General features: G+C 38.5%; 1 protein-coding gene across 1 annotated transcript; it reads right to left on the minus strand.

Annotated features, from left to right (window-relative positions):
- Nucleotides 1-1023: 1023 nt before the first annotated feature.
- On the minus strand, nt 1024-12479 carry calb2b (calbindin 2b). The gene is made up of 11 exons (XM_051900430.1): nt 12244-12479; nt 10259-10335; nt 9853-9942; nt 5864-5944; nt 5055-5111; nt 4898-4975; nt 4767-4822; nt 4645-4684; nt 2661-2714; nt 2268-2339; nt 1024-1617 (listed from the first exon to the last, which is right to left on the minus strand). The coding sequence occupies exons 1-11, from the start codon at nt 12335-12337 to the stop codon at nt 1501-1503; spliced, it is 816 nt and encodes a 271-aa protein (XP_051756390.1). The 5' UTR covers nt 12338-12479; the 3' UTR covers nt 1024-1500.
- Between the last annotated feature and the right edge of the window lie 8859 nt (nt 12480-21338).

Here is a 21338-nt window from a genome sequence, read left to right on the forward strand (position 1 = left end):
GCAGTAATACACTTAGCAGCGTCTACACTGCCGGAATTCTAATAAAGAAGAAGAAGAGGGCTAGTTCAAGACGAGCGTCTATGGTTAAAATGTGAATTTTTTTTTTTTTTTTTTTTTTTTTTTTAGAAAATGACAGATCGTTTCACTAGATAAGACCCATATTCCTCGTCTAGTATCATTTAAAGCCCTTTGAAGCTGCACTGAAACTGTAATTTTGACCTTCAACCGTTTGGGGCCAGTTGAAGTCCACTATAAGGATTATAATCTTGGAATGTTTTCATCAAAAACCTTAATTTCTTTTCGAGTAAAGAAAGAAGGACATGGACATCTTGGATGACATGGGGGTGAGTAAATTATCAGGAAATATTTATTTGAAAGTGGACTAAACCTTTAACGTTTTAAGAACAGAAGTTAAGGTAATTTTGAATGAAAGCTCTGTTATCGTTACTGGAATTATGTTTGTTCGTAACTCTGAGAAAACGAAGGTTAGAAAATAAATAGTAATATAATACAAAAATAGTCCTTAATAAAATATATGTCATCCCAAAAAGACAAGCATAAAAATGGAGAATATTCAGGGTGAAACTGAAGCCAAGAAAACTGTCTGCATCACCACAGTCCTTTTCCTATTCTATCCTGTATCAGAGATTAATGAAGCACAAAGAACATTCGTACCATGAAAATGAAAAAGATAAGCTCTAAACACTTCATTGTGCTCCTGCGCTCGCTTTGGCTTGAAGATGCGGATGTGTGCCTTTACTTGCAGGCCCACAAAGATAAGTTAGCTGCTTTTGGATTTATCTAAATGAAAAATGAGATCACAGTGCGCCTGAGTAGCTGGCACATCCAAACTACGTTAATAGGTGCCCATTATTACCATTATCTGCTTCCATAACAGAAACTTAAGCTGTAATTAAATTTGAGGCATTAATGGTGGAAATATAGCCTGCAAATATGGAAAATGGTCCTATATGTAAAGAAAGAGCAGGACAGATGCTTTAGAGCAGAGAAAGAGGGACAGTATTGAAGGTAAAATGTCTTATCTGATCTTTATTTCAATAATTCTTTTAGCAGTGTTGGCAAAACAGAACAGTCTACAGTCTGCTAGGAACAAAAAAAAGGAGATATGGGGGAGATTGGAAAGAGAAAAAAAGAGGGAGGAATAGAGGAAACAGAGACAAAGAGCAGACTGCACATATGAAGTAACAAACCGAATTAAAGATTTGGTACAAGCAGGAGAATAAGACCAAAGACCAAATATCCATTATTACCACAAGAATGTCAGAATTATGTTTTGACATAAAAAAGACAAGCAAGAGATGCACACATCGAGAAGCCATATCTTTGGGAAAGGCATGCCACGGAGAGAGGGGTACGTTGTGGATGCTGATTAACTTTGACAGGATAAGAGGTGGAACAGAGCCACCACATGCACCTGTTTTGGCTAGATTGGGGTGGGTGAAGATACAGAGGAAGAAGTGAGAGTTAAGAGCTCAGAGTTCACACTGACGGATCCTTGCATAACACAATCTCCAGCTCTGTGCGGAACAGCTTTCCTCCGTCAGACAATGCCATGATGCTCCTCTTTGAGCTAGCCAGACTTTGAGGGTCAACAACCTAAATGAGGACACACATAGACATCATAAGTATTCAGACCAGTCATATTGTTGCTGAAATGCAGCACCAGTGCAGCCCTAATTTTGTTGTAATGCTGACATGCATTCTCTGTAAAGCTGCTTTGATGATATGTATTGTGAAAAGCGCTATACAAATAAATGTGAATTGAACTGAATTGATTGGGTGCTCAAGAAACATTTCTTATTTATTATCAATAAAAAACAGTTGTGCTACTTAATATTTTTATGGAAACCATAATACTTTTTTCAGGATTCTTTGATAAACAGAAAGTTCAAAAGAGCAGCCTTTATTTGAAATCTTTTGGAACATTATAAATGTCTTAACTGTCACTTTTGATCAATTTAATGCGTCCTTGTGAAATATTATTAAATTCTTTTACAACCAATCAACCAAAAACTTTTGACCAGTAGTGTATACAGTACATTTCTATCCATCTATATTCGTAATTTGATATTTTAAAACATCAATTTCATATAGCTTTGATGACCATTTTTCCATTCTGCAGCATTAAATTCTGTGTAAATGCACTTTTTTTGTGGTATATATGCCACTTCAGATGCAGCTTTTGTGCCAAAATTTCAATTAAAAGGTGTAATAGAGTGCTAAATTCCCATCCAACACTAAGTTACCATTTTATGTTTTTGATAAAGGTCTCTCAGCAGTGCATCCAGTTCATGTTCATCAATGTAACCATTTCCATCCTGTTAAAGAAAAAAAAAGGAGAGAAACTGTTTATAGCCCATTCAATATCTGATGGAACATGTTCTAGATGTATTGCAGATAGAGCAAATGCTCAAAAAACTACATCTTCCAGATGAAAACATACACATCAAATAAACGTCTCCACTGTGTATATGTGCTATTTAGGGGGGGGGATGAGGTAATTATGCTTTGTTGTCGAAATAGTTGTGCTAAAGTCTCATTTTTTGTGTATATGGTCATGTGTGGATTAGTAACCCACAACACAAGACAAATTAACATAGACATAAACATGAGAAATATACATATACACATTATCTGACCTTGTCATAAAAGGTGAAGATTACTTCAAATTCTTCAGCAGATAGTTTGAAGTTCTGGTGATGAAGAGGAAAAAAACAGACATTAGTTTATCCTCAATGTATGTGTGTGTAAAATGGAGGTTTTTTACTGTAGTGTAATATCAATTTGCCTTTATATTTGATTTTGAAGTCCTGAATTCTCATAACTAGAAAATAATCCTCCAAATCCTTTGGATTATAACAGAACAGTGCAGCAACACTTAGCATCATTCCTACTTAAACAAAAAAAATGAATGCATACCATTCATAAACGTGCCAATATAAAATAATAATGTGATGCAATCAGGCCAGATATAGCACACAAAAGTCATTTAGAAAATGGCTTTGTGTAATACAGAATTGTTTATCTCGATGGTATTCCACTAATATTCAATTCATATCTGAATTGCATCGCTGTTTATTCTATGTATTAAATCAGTCTTCAACTTACAGTTTGTCTATAGAATGATACCCTTCATGAATATTTAAAATCTTTCTCATGACTGAAAAGGCAGAGGACATGTTTGTCACCATATTTTGACCCTGATAATGCAATGAGGCTAAACATGGACCAGTTATTCCTGCCTTAACATATTTTCAGTGTTGTTGAGGAAAACAAGAGAGAGGGAAAAATAAAGAGAGAGAGAGAGCGTCCAGTGAATGTGGGGGGACTGGGCCAGATCAGTACATCTCCAGGTTCAAGAATAATCTATGGAGATTATCGTAACTACAGTAGGATTGAAGTAATCCCTATCAAACCATGATCTGTGTGGCAGAAATCAGTTACCAATCTGCCGTCAGGTTCACACACACACACGCACACACAGACAGACAAAACCTATAAATACACATACAGTAGGAACACACACACACACACACACAAAAGTATGTACCCAATACATTCGCCTGTAATCATGCATGTTTTCTACGTGATTTCAGCATTGATCTAAAAAAAAAACTCTTGCCATATTGCAAATCTAAGCTTTTTCAGCTCTAACCGTATGCTACTGCCATTCTACTGTAACTGCTTACAACTGCCAGTTTGTGTTTGTGTGTGTGTGTGTGTGTGTGTGTGTGTGGTTTATTCTAACCTGCCTAATAAATGCACAATGAATTCATGTTTAATGTGACAGTTTCATCTGTACATCTACAATAATACAATATATTGTTAGTCTCAAGAGTATTTACTTTAGTGAATAAATATATAGATCCGCGTTAAGTATTCGTTAGTCCTAATGGGCTAATAGTAGAATTTTTTTTATGCGTGCCAGAAGATCTGGGTTTTAATCCGCCCTCGTATAGCCTTTTTCTTCTTTCTTGTTAAAACCAAAGATGTTCATCAGTGATTGTATATCAAAAGCAGGGAGGGACACATTTATGTGCATTTGGTTTTGTGATTTCACAAGAACGAATAGAGAGTCTCCGCAACAGCGTTGAGTGATAGTTTAAAGCGCTCATCTGTTGTGTGAACACTGCGCAGTGTGCACGAGCGTCAAGAGAACACTGTTGTGCCACTGATAATAGTGGCAACGAGCACTCAACATGATTTCAAAAACAACACATCCCAGCGCCAGATCGCCTCTTATTTAACATAAACGAACGAACTGCTAATCAACTAGAGATGTTTCTTTTGTATTAGTATATATCCGTGCCGTGAAATTTCAAAAAGTGGTAGGACAATATCGACCCTGGCAAAAAGTGTTGGGGACACGTCCCACCCGTAAATTACGCCTATGGTTGGACACCCCTGCTCATACTTATATTTAAATAAGGTTTAATCATTTGGCAGACACTTAATCAAAAGAAAAAAAAATACATTGCATTTAAGGTTTACATTATACATTCCCTGGGAAGCAAACCCATGATGTTGGTGTTGCTAATACCATGCTCTTCTGTTTGAGCTGCAGAAACACTATATTTGTACTCTGCCGTCTAATCTGACATTATGAAGACTGCTTGATCTTACCTGAAACTTGAGCAGAAAATTCTCTTGCACAGGAAGCAGTCTGAAGACAAAATATAACATACAATATTATATCATTTAAACAATATTGCATTAATATGCAACTCACTCTGAGGCCTTCTCACCTAGCCATCTCGGACAATCCCAGTTTCCCATCACCATTCAGGTCAAACATTTTAAGCTTCAGGAAAAAAGCATAAATTAAAGAGCAGTTGTGTGTGTTGTGTATAAGTGTGAATTGTGTGTGTCTACTCACTATGGTCTGTGTATACTCATTCAGTTTCTTGTCATCGTAATGTCTGTTTGCTTTCTTCAACAGATCTGAGAGAAAGCCCTAGGGCAAAGAAATGATTTTATTTAGTAATGGATCTATCATAGCAATAGGAAGTTCTGTGTGACCTATTGAGTTATACCTTCAGTTCATTGGATTCGATGTATCCGCTACGGTCAGTATCATATTTTCTCCAAGCCTGAAAAATGAAGCAATAGCATTAAATCAGATACCTCCACACTTCCCACACATATGTACAGATTCTTTGCCCTGCAAAGGTGAAACGGACAGGGTTTCAATCAAAAATGTTCAGATTTGTACGTGATTATGTCATTCTTGTCTTGATTAAACCAGTGAATTTGGTATTTGGGAATTACACTGGGATTACTGGCGAGCTGATCTAATGTGGAAGAATGCCCACCTGCCCTGATTTACCAGCATGTGTGCATTATTGCACATGTATGTATTCCTTTGTAATGCTAGCAAAATGCCTTCATTGTGTCCACACTTCTGAACTCATCTTTACTCTTCTACAACTCAGATGTTCTTCAGAACGAACATGTTTTGTATTATTTACAAAATCACCATGTTGTACAAATGAACCTCCATTAACCCAGTTACTCACACATACACACTCTGTTCTTTTATGTATTGCAGTCCATTCATAATGGATAACCTACAGCAAATAGTTTTCTGTCTCTCTCTCTGTTTCACACAGAGAGCACCACAAAAGCGCCTTAGCTATTCAAAGATATGACATGTTTACAATAAAACAATATTTTTTTGAAAATAATGAATCTCAAAACTAATGTAGAAGTTGATAATGATGTTGGTTAGATTACTTATATGCACAGTGAGTAGAGATTAATTTCACTTTAAATCTCAACAGATCACGATATCTATAAGTTATGGCAACAAAATAATCATTGTGTGTTTTTGTGTGTTACATACTGCCATAAACTCTGCACTGGATCCCACAAACTGTCTGAAGCACAATAGAAAATTTTCCTCTGTTGGCAGGATCTGGGCCAGCTGTAAAAGATAAAGCGAGAAAGATGTCATCAAATCATTATTCATCATAATATCATCACTGGTTTTAAAAAAACATCTAATCACTTTTAATTATCAAAAGAAAAAGTAAAATAGTGTTCACTTGAAAAGATACCGACATTTAATAATAAAAAAAAAAATAAAAAAATATATATATATATATATATATATACAGTACTGTGCAAAAGTCTTAGGCCACCATTAGATGTTGTTTTAGCAATGATATAATGGCCATCTGTAATTATTTCTCAGTCTCTTTATTAGAATATAACTAGAAAATACAGTAAATTTGAATGCAGTATAAAAAAAAATCAGGAAAAAAAACAGCTTTTATAGGCTAAAGTGGGGAGTATTTAGTGACCTCCCCCTTACACTTGAGCAATAGCAGGAACCTGGCTCTCTTAAACCTAAATGGAATAGAAAAGGGCTGGAAGGCCAAGAAAACTTTCAAAATATGATGAGAAGTTTCTCAGAATTTCTTCTTTGAGAAACTGAAAGTCCAGGAAGTCACACTAAATACAGATTTTTGCTTAAGGAAGCCATTTTGTTCAGATTTTTTTTTTTTTTTTTTTACATTTTGTGTACATATTTGCTGTATTTTCTGTTTGTATCATAATAAAGAGACTGAAAAATATGGATGGTCATTAAAACAACAAAGCTGGTGGTAGCCTAAGATTTTGCACAGTACTGTATATATATATATATATATATACATATATATATATACACACACACTCACTGGCCACTTTATTAGGTACACCTGTTCAACTGCTCATTAACACAAATATCTAATCAGCCAATCACATAGCAGGGCAGCAACTCAATGCATTTAGGCATGTAGACATGGTCAAGACGATCTGCTAAAGTTCAAACTGTGCATCGGAATGGAGAAGAAAGTTGATTTAAGTGACTTTGAACGTGGCAGGATTGTTGGTGCCAGACGACTGGGATTTTCATGCACAACCATCTCTAGGTATACAGAGAATTGTCAGAAAAAAAGAAAATATCCAGTGAGCGGCAGTTCTGTTGCTGAAAATGCCTTGTTGGTGCCAGAGATTAGAGGAGAATGGCCAGACTGGTTCAGGCTGATATAAAGGCAACAGTACCTCAAATAACCACTCGTTACAACCATTACAGCAGAAGACCACACCGGGTGCCACTCCTGTCAGCTGAGAACAAGAAACTAAGGCTACAATTTGCACAGGCTCACCAAAATTGGACGAAAGAAGATTAGAAATATGTTGCCTAGTCTGAAGAGTCTGCTGCGAGCCTGCGACAGTCAGATGGTAGGCTCAGAATTTGGCATAAACAACATGAAAGTATGGATCCATCCTGCATTGTATCGACGGTTCAGACTGGTGGTGGTGGGGGATGTTTTCTTGGCACACTTTGGGGTCCTTAGTACCATTTGAGCATCGTTTAATGACCACAGTCACAATTTTTCCTCTTCCCTGTCAATCTGTTTCACAGTTGGCGCAGTGAACGCATTGCAGAGCTTGAGTCAGCGTTCGGACGTAAACACGGAAGCTCTGCAGTGCGTTCACTGCGCCAACTGAAGTCGTTATTTTTGTTTTGTTTTTGCGCACAAAAAGTATTCTCGTCACTTCATAACATTAAGGTTGAACCACTGCAGTCACGTCGACTTTTTTAATGTCTTTAGTACCTTTCTGGACCTTGAAAGTGGTGGTTAGATTGCTGTCTATGGATGAGTCATATACCTCTCGGATTTCATCAAAAATATCTTAATTTGTGTTCCAAAGATGACTGAAGGTCTTACAGGTGTGGAACGACATGAGGGTGAGTAATTAATAACAGAATTTTCATTTTTGGGTGAACTAACCCTTTAAAATTAAATGTTTTCTTTTCTTAACCAATACATTTAGACTCCAGTCTATAATTCCATTGAAAGGGATTTCAGCACCATGGACAGCCGCACAGTGGAGCACAAAGCTCTTATCCAAAGCAGCCTTTTTGCTACACGATCAACCAAGTGCTGCTGTTTGAGTTGATGCCTGTGTATAAAGCCTCTCTCCCTGACTTAGGAAGAGAGTGCCTGCAAGAGCTGGACAGGGATGAGAGACCATTTCATGCTCTTGGTTATCTTTTCCAGCCTCAACAGAGGAGCTCATCAATCCTGAATTACTGAAGGGACACAAAACCATACCGAACCGAACAGTAAGTAAAGCTCTAAAAGCATCAGTCTATGACAAGTTCCACCTCTGAGTGCTCTGACACACAAACCTGGGCCTAGAGGATCGCCCTTTGTCTATAAAAAGCGAAAAGTACTTTTTAAGCCTTACAATCCAAGTAATGATTTGTTTGACTGAAGGATGTGGATAGTATTACTGCATATAGGACAAATATAGTTTTATGATCATCTAATGGTTATTCTATATGTGAAACATATATAGATTGTGTGTGTGTGTGTGTGTGTGTGTGTGTGTGTGTGTGTGTGTGTGTGCGCGCTGGTAAGATGAATCAAAGCTGAATTTTCAGCAGCCATTATTCCAGTTTTCAGTGTCGTTCTAATATTTTGATTTGGTGCTCAAGAAACATTTCTTATTATTATCAATGTTGTAAACAGTTGTGCTGCTTAATATTTTGAAAAACCGTGCTGCTTTCTTTTCAGAATTCTTTGATGAATAGAAAGTTTAAAATAACAGCATTTTTTTTAAATAGTAATCTTTTGTAACATTACAAATGTTTTTACTTACCTATTCTGTTTTCTGCTATTCAGTATAATAAATTAGCTTATTGTAAAAAGTTAACATCTCTATTTCTGTTGATTTACGTTTCTCTGCTAAAAGATACTACCATAAAGTATTATTGTTCATACCAGCAAGAATGAAAAAACAGCTACTAACTTCAAAAGATAACTTCAAAATACTTATATCTCACTGACAAAGTCAAGCAGAAAAACCCAAAAAGCAGGAAATCAGAAGATGACAGATACAACGATCCCAACATGGCTAATCTGAGGTTCCAGCTTAGACTCACACGCTGCACACAGAAGAACAGATCATTGACTCATACAAGCTTTGAAAAAGGGTCTGAATGAGCTGCTGAAATACTGCCAGCTTTCAAGATAAAGTGGTATGTTTGAGATTGTGTACCAGATTGAAAACCGAAAAACTGTCCGATGTGTGAGTGGAAAAACAGAGAACAAACATCCAAACCTTGGTGAGCTATCCTACCATGTATATGGACCACACTAGAAGGATTTTGTTCATAGTCATTTGCAATTTCTAATACAGTGAGATTTACATGATGCAGATCATTTGAATATACAGTACTGTAACCACATCCCTTCTGCATTAACTGCATGGTCTCTACTAACTCAGCTTTAATCTGGTGCATGGAGATTCTCTTCTCATCCTTTCAAAACCATTTACCTCCACTAAGCTATATAGGACCAAGAAATAGGTCAAGAGAAAGAAATGTAACCACTAAAAACATTCAAAAGCAACAAGCCAAACAAACTTAATAGCTTCATAACGGAAGCAAGCTGACATTAATTGGAGAAAAGAAGGAGTTCATATGGTGGTCTCTGTGACTGGATTAGTGAGGTTTTTCTTCCAACATAAATCATTTTATCCATTCACTTGTGCCGACATCATGATGGACGTCGCCCCCCATCCTCTCCCTCCCCCTCATCCATCTCTCCCTCCACTCGTTCATCTCACTGCCCCTCCCTTAATCATTCCATCATCCCCTCGATAGATGCCACCTTCTGCCCTCCTTCAAGCCCCTAATCTGCCCTCATTGTCCTCTTTATATTTCCTCCTGGTGTTCCATTAATCTCAGACGGTGGTTCTGCGGAACGGTCTCACTTCAGAGCTTCAAACCATTGCTGTGGTCTACTTTAGTAGTGAAAAAGGGTGGGAATTTACCTCTGACATCTCAATCTTCCCATCACCGTTCTCATCGAATTTCAGCATAAACTCTTTCATCCTGTCTTTGAACGAAGCATTTGAAGGATCCTGAAAACAAACCAAACCAAACCAAACATGTCTGACATGTAAAACAGTACCGTTTCTTTTTCAATGAAGCCCAGTTTGTTTTCAAATGTTCCAAGAGAACTATAGCAGAAAAATCTTTAAAACATGCCATGCAGAAAGTGTATTGACATTAGAAAATATCAGCCAGATGGCATGTGCATTAGGCTAGATTAATCTAGGCATCTCATTCTGTAGTTCTTAATAACTGTATGTGACATTCAGATCACCACTTATCAAGTACAACTGCATCTGATGTTTTTACCATAATTAACGAACACACACATAACACGTGACTCACCGCACTTGCACTTTTCCGCGCTATCTCGAGCTCACGAATGAAATGTTCCAGTTCCTTCCCTTCAATGCAGCCATTCCCTAGAAGAAAATGAACTTAAGTTCATTTATTTAATTATGATTTTAAACTGAACATCTAAGACACACAGATGCGGTTCGACTCACATTGTCTGATTGTCTAACAATCCGTTTCTCTTTATAAATGAAATGAGGGTCTTATAATCAGTTCTTGTCTAGTTGATTTAAACTGCTGAAGGACAGATTATAGATAAATTCATTGAGCTACAAAGGGATTTTGTCCATATTTTCCTTAGAAACCAATGTCTGCTTTTTACAGGGAAATTTCTTGTATCTTATACACAGTTTGCCGTTTCTCAGTCTAGTCATTTTTTTTATTTATCTAGTTTGATTTAACTTATTTTATCATTAACAATTTAATGATAATGGATGCTAAAGAATAGCTATTTCCAATGTGTAGATTTCAGCTACTTGACTTCTCTAAAAACAGCCTAAGATCATTTGCTGGTCTTGGTGGGCCTTCCACCCTGGCCAGGTGGATCTGTTTGCTGCTTTTAGAGAGTTCTGGTCTAGACACTTCTTTTTTTTTTTAGATGGTCTGGCAGATAGACCATCTTAAAACAGCTAAGACGAAACTAGCTTTGGTTGGTTAAGCTGTTCTTTTCAGCAGGGTTGATAGTAGAATAGTAGAAACATCTAGTGAAAGTCTGTAACAAGATGGATATATGTATATAGATGGATATATCCCTGCCAAGCCTAAAACAGTCAAAGATGGTTTGCTGGTCTTAGCTGGCCTCCCAGACTGGTTATGCTGATCTGTTGTACATTTCAGCAGGTCATACTTGAAAACCAACTGGCTGACCAGCTAATCCAACTGAGTGCCATCTTTGTCATGTTGACCAGATGAAGAGCAGACTTAAACTAGCTAAAAAGAGCAAAGCATCTTAGGCTGCCCCCCCCCCCACCCCCCACCCCCCATCACTTTCCATCTTCGAATTCTCTCAAACGCTGACACACAAATCAATTGGAAGGAAAGATTCCATTCCAGAGCGAAATCAATAATGCCAACAATGCCTGTGGGGCATAATTTACTGAGCTGCGAAAGCGCGTGCCTAGCGCTGAAAGAAGTTAACAGGGCGATAGCAGGCAATCATCCCACTGGCGCTTTTCAATTTCCCTGAATTATTCAAGAATACGCCTGTGCGTAAAACTGCATTGCACATTGCATGAGGATTCAACTTGAGTTAGCGTTCGTTCCGCTAGACCCGTGTTGCCAGATCCCGACCGGTTCTGACCAAAAGTATCCTAAAACATTACTTTGTGTGGGGAAAGCAAAACATGAAATTATATTCTAGAAATAAGAATCCCCCTAGAAAATCTCAGACTGCGACTGTCTATTAATATTCAAAAGCGACTCAATAAGCTGAGCGTAATAAGCGGAAGTGGCAACACTGCTCTCGCTGCTCAAATAGGCTACTTTAACTTTTTCATTTTTAAACGTGTAACTCGAATTACTTTCTTATAAGTCTTGGAAACTAAAATAAAAATAAAAACGTAGTCTACATATATGTGCGGTAGCACAAAGAAATATGTCGAAAACGCTAGTGTTTTAATCAAACCAATATTTTTTAAAAAGGTTTAATACTTTGTTTGACAAGAATACATCAGATAGTATTTTTATTTCTCCATCACTTAAAAAAACTGCGTACACTCAGGGACTCTCAAAATCATAGCCCGAAGTTTACTATTAGATTAGATTATTATTTTTTAATTATCATTATTATTTGCTTTTGTATTTTAACATAAAATCTACAGTATATATATAAGTTTGTAAGTTTAATATATAATTTTAATTAATTTTAGACAGCTAAGTAAAATGCACATAGCCTACATAATTCAAGGTAGATAAGTAATAGCTTCCGATGTACGACTAAATTAATAAAGCTTTTCGTCCCGGGACGTTATACTCACCGTCAGCATCGAATTTATTCCAGATGTCGAGAAACTGGGTGGCAGTGAGTTCCGCCAGGTGCAGAGAAAGGGGCTCTGGTGCTTTATTCGCCATATCCTGGCTATAGTTTTTCTCTCCCTTAGGTTATATTTTTTTCTTCTTCTTCTTCAAAGAAACAAATGTCCTGTCTTTGAAACACTCCTCTACCCCTATGCGAGTCACTGAAAGTAACCCGACAGAGACAGCCTTTTTAAACCCCCACCGCCACTGTTGAAGCGTGCAGTTCACACACTCACCAAAGGGCGGCAGTATATAGCGCGTTTAAAAACAGCTTCAGCAGATTTCATTCAGATATATAACGTTACTCTGAGAAGCATCACAGCAGGATTATGGAAATTAATTAAAAACCTACGCGCTCGTACGCTTCCACGAGCAGAAAATAGCATCAAAGTTTTTATAAAGTATATTGACAGTGACCAACATTGCCTGGAGTCGCTTAGAAAGATATGGAAGGCTTTATTTATAAAATTTACAGTCAGTCAGTTAATGTAAAGGCTAATATTCACACGTGTCTATATAAATGTAGCCTACTATTTAACAGAACTTGAAAAGACATTGTTCATTTTTATGCTTGTCCAAATCACATCTTGATAGATAGATAGATAGATAGATAGATACGTTTAGCAGCATTACAATGATGTTAGAATCTATACAAATCTATACACAACAGCTGTGGGATTTTCATTCCTTGCCTCCCCCCTTTTCCAACATTTTAACCACTGAACGCATCCGTCTATTTATAAAAAAGAGAGAAAATGAGACAGAAACAGAATTAGTTTGGGGGGAGCACTGGGATTACAAAATGATAGGGAGACATATGGGAGAAACTGTAAAAACGTGGACAGTAATCTGTCAGAGATTGCATAAACTAAATAAATTGGCATCATTTACTCACCAATCACAAGCTTGTCTCAGCAGTTTGGACTGATGGATGCTTAAATATCTCTGCAGGTCCTGGCTAAGTTGGTGAATGTTCTCCAGCACCTTTTCATTATTACCTTTAAAAAAGTCAGTTGTAATCCTGTATGACATGACTGGTGATGGGAGACACTTATAGAAGGATATGCTGGCAAGCCCCTTGAAACTGCACTTACTGCAAGAGAGAGAATGAGAGAAGAAGCATTTAAGAGATTAAAAAAGGGCAGTAAGAAGGTTGGCAGAGATTAAGTAAAAGAAAAAGATGTTAACGTGTTCTGATACTATGTATCATTAAGATGTTAGGGGGTGGTATGATTTTTTTATGTTTTGGAATGCTCCCCAAAGCTGCATTTATTTGATCCAAAATATTCTATTTAAATACATTTTAATATGTTATTCATTTCTGTGATGACAAAGCTGAATTTTCAGCAGTCATCATTACTCCAGTCTTCAGTGTCACATGATCCTTCAATAATCATTACACTGATTAAGTGCTCAAAAAACTTGAAAATAAATGTATTACTGTCAATGTTGAAAACAGTTGTGCTGCTTTAATATTTTTGTGTGAAATGGTGATACATTTTCTTCAAGATTCGTATTTTATTCCATCCTTGCTAAAAAAAGAAAAGAAAAGTACTTTCTTAAAAAAAAAAAATCTTAATAACCCAAAATTTTTGGACTGTAGTGCATATATCTTTAGTGAATAAAATTAACAGTTCAACATTCTCAGAATAGCATACTACACAATGTTAGGTGGATTCGCGTAAAAAAAGCCAAAAATAAATAGGCCTATCTAACATAAATAACATTTTCTGCATACAAATGATGATCAGGTGCAGTTCTTACTTTAGCCAAAAAAAAAAAACATAAAAACAGTGCTGTACACAACCAGATTTCCCATAATCTAACTAAGTGACAGTGATGACTGTCCTTCTGCCACCACAAAACATGATCTGATGGAACAGATTGGCACATATCCAGTGTTAGAGCTCAGCAAAGGGAATTTCCCTATAATCAGACATACAATGCCATCTGCAAAATGTACCCACATATGTAGAATGTTGTTCATCTGATGTAAAGGATAATACATTTTTATGGCTATGCAGTATTTTGGCTAGAACACATGCAGCATACACATATGTGCTTGATCCTCTCCAAAGTCAAGAATAAGCCGTGCCATATTCATGTGGTCTGTGATGAGCATGATGTCACCAACATTAAAGCACCCCCTGCTGCAATACCATCATAATTTTCACACTCAGCAGAGCTAAGACACACAGGGAAAGTCACCTACTGTGCATGCATGGATCCAGTCACTCATATACTCTTAAAAATAAAGGTTCCAAAAAGTCTTCTACAGCCTGATGCTTTTTAGAAAACACCTATATAATGGTGCTTCAAAGACCCCAGGATGACCTCCACTCTTAGAAGAAAAGGTTGTGTATAGAACCTTAAATGGTTCTATAACGGTGGCTGTTTCAGAAGAATGAGATAGGATCTAAGAGCAGCAAACATTTATTCAAACAAACATAATAAAAGTAAATCCAGACAAAACGGATAAATCCAGACACAGGCAAGGAAGGCAAAACAAAACTGACAACAAGCACACACATAACATCCATGGAAGGACAACTATTGGCACCCCTAGAATTTTTTATGATAAAAATATCTCTGAAGTATATTCCCATTCATATTTACATTTTTTTAGCACACCAGGGTGATCATGAACATGAAATTGTCCAGCCATGACTTCCTGTTCCACAGGAGTATAAACATGAGGAATCACAAAGGCCAAATTCCCTTAATCATTCATCACAATCAGTAAAACCAAAGAATATAGTTCTGATGTGCAGCAAAAGATTGTTGAGCTTCACAAAATAGAAAGTGGCTGTAAGAAAACAGCTAAAGCATTGAAAATCCCCATTTCCACTATCAGGGCAATAATTAAGAAGTTCCAATCAACTAAAGATGTTGTAAATCTGCCTGGAAGGGGATGTGTGTCTAAATCGTCCTAATGCACGGTGAGGAGGAAAGTTTGAGTGGCCAAAGACTCTCCAGGGATCACAGCTGGAGAACTGCAGAGATTAGTTGAGTCTTGAGTTTCAGAAAGCCTAAAAAAAATTATCAAACAGCACCTACATCCCCACAAGTTGTTCGGGAGGGTTTCAAGAAAAATCCTCTGCTCTCATCCAGAAACAATCTCCAGCATATTCTGTTGTCAGACATGACTGGAACTTCAAACGGGACCGGCTTCTATGGTCAGATGAAACTAAAAAAATAGCTTTTTGGCAGCAAACCCACCAGATGGGTTTGGTGCACACATGGATAAAAAGTACCCCATGCCCACGGTTAAATATACTGCTGGATCTTTAATGTTGTGGGCCTATTTTTCCACTGGAGGTCCTGGACATCTTGTTCATATACATGGTATCATGGATTCTATCAAATACCAACAGATAAAAAATCAAAACCTGACCGCTTCTGCTAGAAATCCAATAACGGGCCGTGGTTGGATCTTCCATCAGGACAATGATCCAAATCAAACATCAAAACCAACACAAAAATGTGTCACTGAGCACAAAATGAAGATTCTGCCATGTCCATCCCAGTCCCCTGACCTGAACACTATAGAAAATGAGTGGAGTGAACTGAAGAGAAGAAGCACCAACATGGAGCTGGGAATCTGAAGGATCTGGAGAGATTCTGCATGAAGGAATGGTCTCTGATCTCTTGTCAGGTGTTCTCCAAACTCATCAGGCATTATAGGTAAAGACTCAGAGCTGTTATCTTGGCAAAGGGAGGTTGCAAAAAGTATTGAATAAAAGGGTGCCAATAATTGTGGCCAATGTGTTTTGAATTTGATATTCAACAGTGCTTTGATCTGCCTGCATTGACACTATTCTTTTAAGAGCTGCTGTGCAGCCAAATAATGTACCAGTTATCAATGTAAAGCTGCTTTGACACAATCTACATTGTAAAAAGCGCTATATAAATAAAGGTGACTTGACTTGACTTGAAGAAAAACATTTATTTCATAATGTGATTTCCCCCCCACTTTCAATTCTTTTCATTCAATGAAAGGTTAGATTTTTGCTAATTTTATGAATTAAAGATCAAAAGGATAAACAATCCAGATTTATTTTTGCAGTCATCTTTGATCATATTTACCAAGGGTGCCAATAATTCTGACCACAACTGTACACAAGGGGTGATTGGCAAACAAGAAACACCTGGGAACAATCAGAAACTAATCAACAAGAAAAACTACAAAGGACTACAAAACATGGCACAGAACAGGAAATAAGTCCACATAAGACCTGGAGAACACAGGCTGGGATCATGACAGAGCCCCCCCCCTTTAAGGAGCCAGGAGGGAAGTGGAGAGGAGGCGGAACAGGGGGAGGGACGGAGGGCCTGGCCCATGAGGTGGGAGCAGGACTGGAGACTGAGGCAGATTGGGAAGCCAGGTCGAAGCAGGCTGAGCAGGTGGCCGGAGTGGCACAGGCTGGACAGGCAGCCAGGGTGGCGCTGACGGGACGAAGATCCCCATGGCGAAGCAGAAGACCACCACAGCAGCACAGACTAGTCTGAAGACTTCCACGACGGACAAAGACCACTACAGCAGCGTAAATGGAACTAAAGACCCCCGCAGCAGACCAGAAGAAAACCACAGTGGCGTAGACTGGACTGAAGACCTCCATGGTGGAACAGAAGACCACCACATCTGTGCAGACAGGGCTAGAGACCACCACTGTGGATCTGGCAAGGGTGGCAGAACTACAACAGAGAGCTCAGACAGATTAGTGATGGCCCCAGAGGCCAAACAGAGACAGTGGGGCATTCAAAATCTGCCTTGGCCAAAGCAGGGCTGTCAGGAAGTTCAAGAGTGATCTCCATGGTCCTGTCCAGGAGAACAGGATGTTCAGGGGTGACCTTCGTGGTCACATCAGTGCAGACAGGCAGTTCAGAAATGACCTCTGTGGTCATGTTGATGCAGACAGGCAGTTCCAAAAAGACCTCTGAGTTGTGTCAGTGTAGACAGGAAACTCGGGGACGACCTCCGAGGTCGCAACAGGGCAGACAAGAAACTCAGGGACAACCTCTGTGGTCATATCAAGACAGACAGGAAGTTCACAGGCTGGAACCGACACATGGCTGAGCTCTGGCGCAGGGGTGGGCTCTGAAGTGGACTCATGGGCTAAAGGGGGCTCTGGAGGGGACTCCTGAAAAAGAAGAAGAAGAAGAAGTTTTATTTATATAGCGCCTTTGCATAGCTCAAGGTCGCTTCACATAGTGCTATACAATATATTTGAAGCTGGTTCTGGAACAGACTCATGGACTGGAGAGCAATGTGCGGCCCAAACACACAAAATGGCCACGGCTATAACAGGCAGCACTGAGGATAACGGCAGTCTCAGAAACAGGCAGCACTGCAGTAGACAGATTTAAGGGCACAGGCCTTAGAATGCCAGCTGCTTAGAATGCAGTTGCTGAGATCAGCTGTGGGTCCGCCAAGTTGGAGATCAGCCTTGAAACGCCTGGATGTCTTCAAATGCCACATTCATAACAACAGGAAACACTAGTATGGCGTCCATGTTGGCAGGAGACTCTGGTGTGGCGGCCATGACGGCTGGAGACTCTGGCATGGTAGGTACAGCGTGAATGTCGCGTTCATCCTCCACAGCACCCACAGTAAAAACAGACCTGCTCAGCTGCAATGCCAGGTTGATATAAAATCCTAGAGTCCAACTAGGGTCCCATAGTGGCATGATCGAGCTGAACGGCTCAGATAGCCCCCCACCCCTCACACAGAAAAAATATCATGAGGGAGACCTCCTCCATCTTGGTCAAATGAGCATTGAACCTTTTTTTCAAAGAGCATCCCTTTTTCCTGTAAATGGGGCAGGAGTGGGCTCTGAAGTGGACTCATAGGCTAAAGGGGGCTCTGGAGGGGACTCCTTGGCTGAAGCTGGTTCTGAAGCAGACTCATGGACTGGAGAGCAATGTGGCCAAATGGCCACGGCTATAACAGGCAGCACTGAGGATAACGGCAGTCTCAGAAACAGGCAGCGCTGCAGTAGATAGATTTAAGGACACAGGCCTTAGAATGCCAGCTGCTCTTGCTGAGATCAGCTGTGGGTCCGCCAAATTGGAGATCAGCCTCTGATAGCCTTGAAATGCCTGGATGTCTTCAAATGTGACATTCATGACAACAGGGAACAATGGTGTGGCGGCAATGATGGCTGGAGACTCTGGCGTGGTAGGTACAGAGTGAATGTTGCGTTCATCCTCCACAGCACCCACAGTAAAAGCAGAGAACCTAGAACCTTTTTTTAATAGTGTAATAGGCGATACATGTTTGATTGATAAGATAGAGACAGAAAAGAGAGATAGAAAACAGTTCTTAAGTAAAAGATTTAGTCCTTTTTTAAATAACAAAGCTTAAAAAGAAAAGGTTCAATTTAGTAATTTATCTGAATGGGTCATGTGGGCTGACTAAACAAAAATTCTGTGTATCTGCCATTCAAGAGTGCTCAGGCTGAAGTACTAATAGTAATGGATGCGTCCTCACTCACACTGGCCAGTTTTTCTCAGGAACAGAACATGCGCACACAGAGACAGTGGTAGAGATGGTGAATATATTTATACTGTCTGGAAAATGTGTGTGTGATAACAAATATACTGTAGGAATGATGGAAGAGAAAAGTTAAACATGACTGACTTTGATCTCACCATTCAACAGAAGCAGCTCTGCAAACAGAACCAGCATCCTATAAGAAATTTTGCATTAATTATTGAAACACTCCACAAAATAAAGCACTTTCTTTAATATATCACGTCTTGGCATGCATTGCTAACTCAGTGCTGAGACCACAGAGTTATGGAGGTTTCCCCTGACAGATCAGTTTAATGTTTTACTCATAATGCATTTCATTCCTCTAGAGATTAGAAGAGAGTGACATTAAAAAAGAGGCTTCAAAAGCACTGGATTACTGAATGTATGCATATGTCAAGATTTCAGTGAGAGATATTATTGTGAATAATCTCATATGCAGTGCAGCTATTAGCGACATAATGTTTACGCATGTGCAAATGTGTGTCACTTCACTTTAAGCAGTATATTCCTATATTACCGAATTCTTTCAGGAAAATGTGCATTCATAGAAAAAGTTAAGCTGATAGTTGCCAGCAGACTGTAATGAGGCTGAAGGAACATCCATGGAAATCCCACTCCAACTATGAATCTGTTCATAGTCCTGATGGTTTATAAACCATTAAAGGCCTTCACAGCAGGTGGCCGCTGCAGTTCTGCAAAGTGTGCAAAATTTACTCTAGTATGTGTGTTTGTATTCATCAATGTAACTCTTACTACATCAGAATGCTCATGCGGCCCATCCTATACATGTTAATGAGTGTGATCAGGGCTTTAACAGTAGCCATGTACAGGCTGACAAAACAAGCTTAAAGGCCAACTGAAGCTTTATTCACTGTGTTGACGTAATTTCCAATGAAACTGGAAGACAGGGCGGGTTATATCTAGAAGCCTTTTTTCAAAATAGCCAATAGCGTTTCGCCTAGATCACAGCTCGACCAGAGCTGTTGAGCTCGTAAAGCCCAATTTTCCTAATAATTTCTAACTGTTTCTCCCCCAAATCTCCTTCATATTGCTTTAAAATATATTGTTTGTAAAATTCAAATGTGTCCGAACGTTTTGTAGTCTGTGCTTATGATCTGCTTTGTGCTACCGTGTCTCTGGACCGGAGCAGACTGTGCTCATGCTGCAGCGGTTCACGTGACACTAACGCGAAAATGGACTTCATTCGCGTCAATGGAAAGCATATTTACACTGTCTGAATCGTTCCTTATCCTCTAGTGCACTATATAGAAACTATTAAATGTGTGAACAAATTTTCAAGCGCAGCTTCAGCTTCTGTTAATAGTGTAGGAGGGGCGGGGCCTTTAGATTCTAGAGAGCATTTGATTGGACAGAAGATTTGATGAGAAGCTGAAGTCTGCGGTGATATCATGAAAATCCGTGATCCATTTTAGCGGAAGTGAGAGACTAAGTTTTGAATGCTTATATCTCCTAAATGAGAATTTTGTCATTGTTTTGGAACACACCAGCTTATTTATAACCTTAAGGCTAACATATTCATACTAAAAGCTAAAAAAACTTTAATTTCGATTTCATGGGGACTTTATTTAGTGGTGTTTAGTTTATTTAGCTTTATTTAGTGGTGATCTGTTTTTTTCTGTTTTTTCTGGTTTTAGAGTTTTGGGCATTTTTTAATTTTTATTTTGCACAAACTATTTAGACTGGTTTATTTATTTATTTATTTATTTATTAAATAATTTTTTTAATTAATATTTTATAGATTTTAAGAAAAAAATGGTTGCCCCTGGGAAAATGGTTGTTGAACTGTTAAGATGAGCTTCTGACCAAAAAAAAAAAAAAAGAAAGGAAGACTTTTTTAAGCTTCTGCATTTCAACCTGCTGTTTTTCACTATTTGTTTTGCGTGTGTATTGGTTTTGATAGAAACTGAATGAAATGGTTGGATGAGGATAGTGTTTGGAGATTAGCAGAAAGCTGCAGATCAGATGCAGATGCGAGTACAGAACTCTCACTCTTGCTGTGCAGAAATCCATCCATGCTAAAAATAATCACAGTGGATAGAAAGGAGTTCTTCACATCCAAGAAATGAGAAAACAATATGTGGGCGTGATAAGAGAACTTGTCAGATATGTGTAGAAACATTTACCTTCACAAGACATAAGATGGCACTTCTCCACATATTTGTAGACATTTCCATAAACACATTTCTGGACAGAAAAATGGCCATAGGTTGTTCACTGTCTTTTGTTGGGTCACTCAGCTGGAACCACATCAACATAAAAAATGTATAACTCAGATAACATAGCCACTGGGTCACACTTGACTATTATGTCAAAACCTGTTTACTTAGACTTAAGTGGTGAACACTGAAATAGTCACAATATTTATTAAGGAAAAGGAGCAAATGCATACCAAAAATTGGGTTGGCCAGAGCAATACTTATTTTTTGATATTATACGTATAAAGAACAACATTCAACACTGGGAAACTAGGAGAGGATACAAATTTTTGGACCCCACTAT

The sequence above is a fragment of the Ctenopharyngodon idella genome, chromosome 7, assembly GCF_019924925.1.
Source record: "Ctenopharyngodon idella isolate HZGC_01 chromosome 7, HZGC01, whole genome shotgun sequence".
Classification (NCBI taxonomy): Eukaryota; Metazoa; Chordata; class Actinopteri; order Cypriniformes; family Xenocyprididae; genus Ctenopharyngodon; species Ctenopharyngodon idella.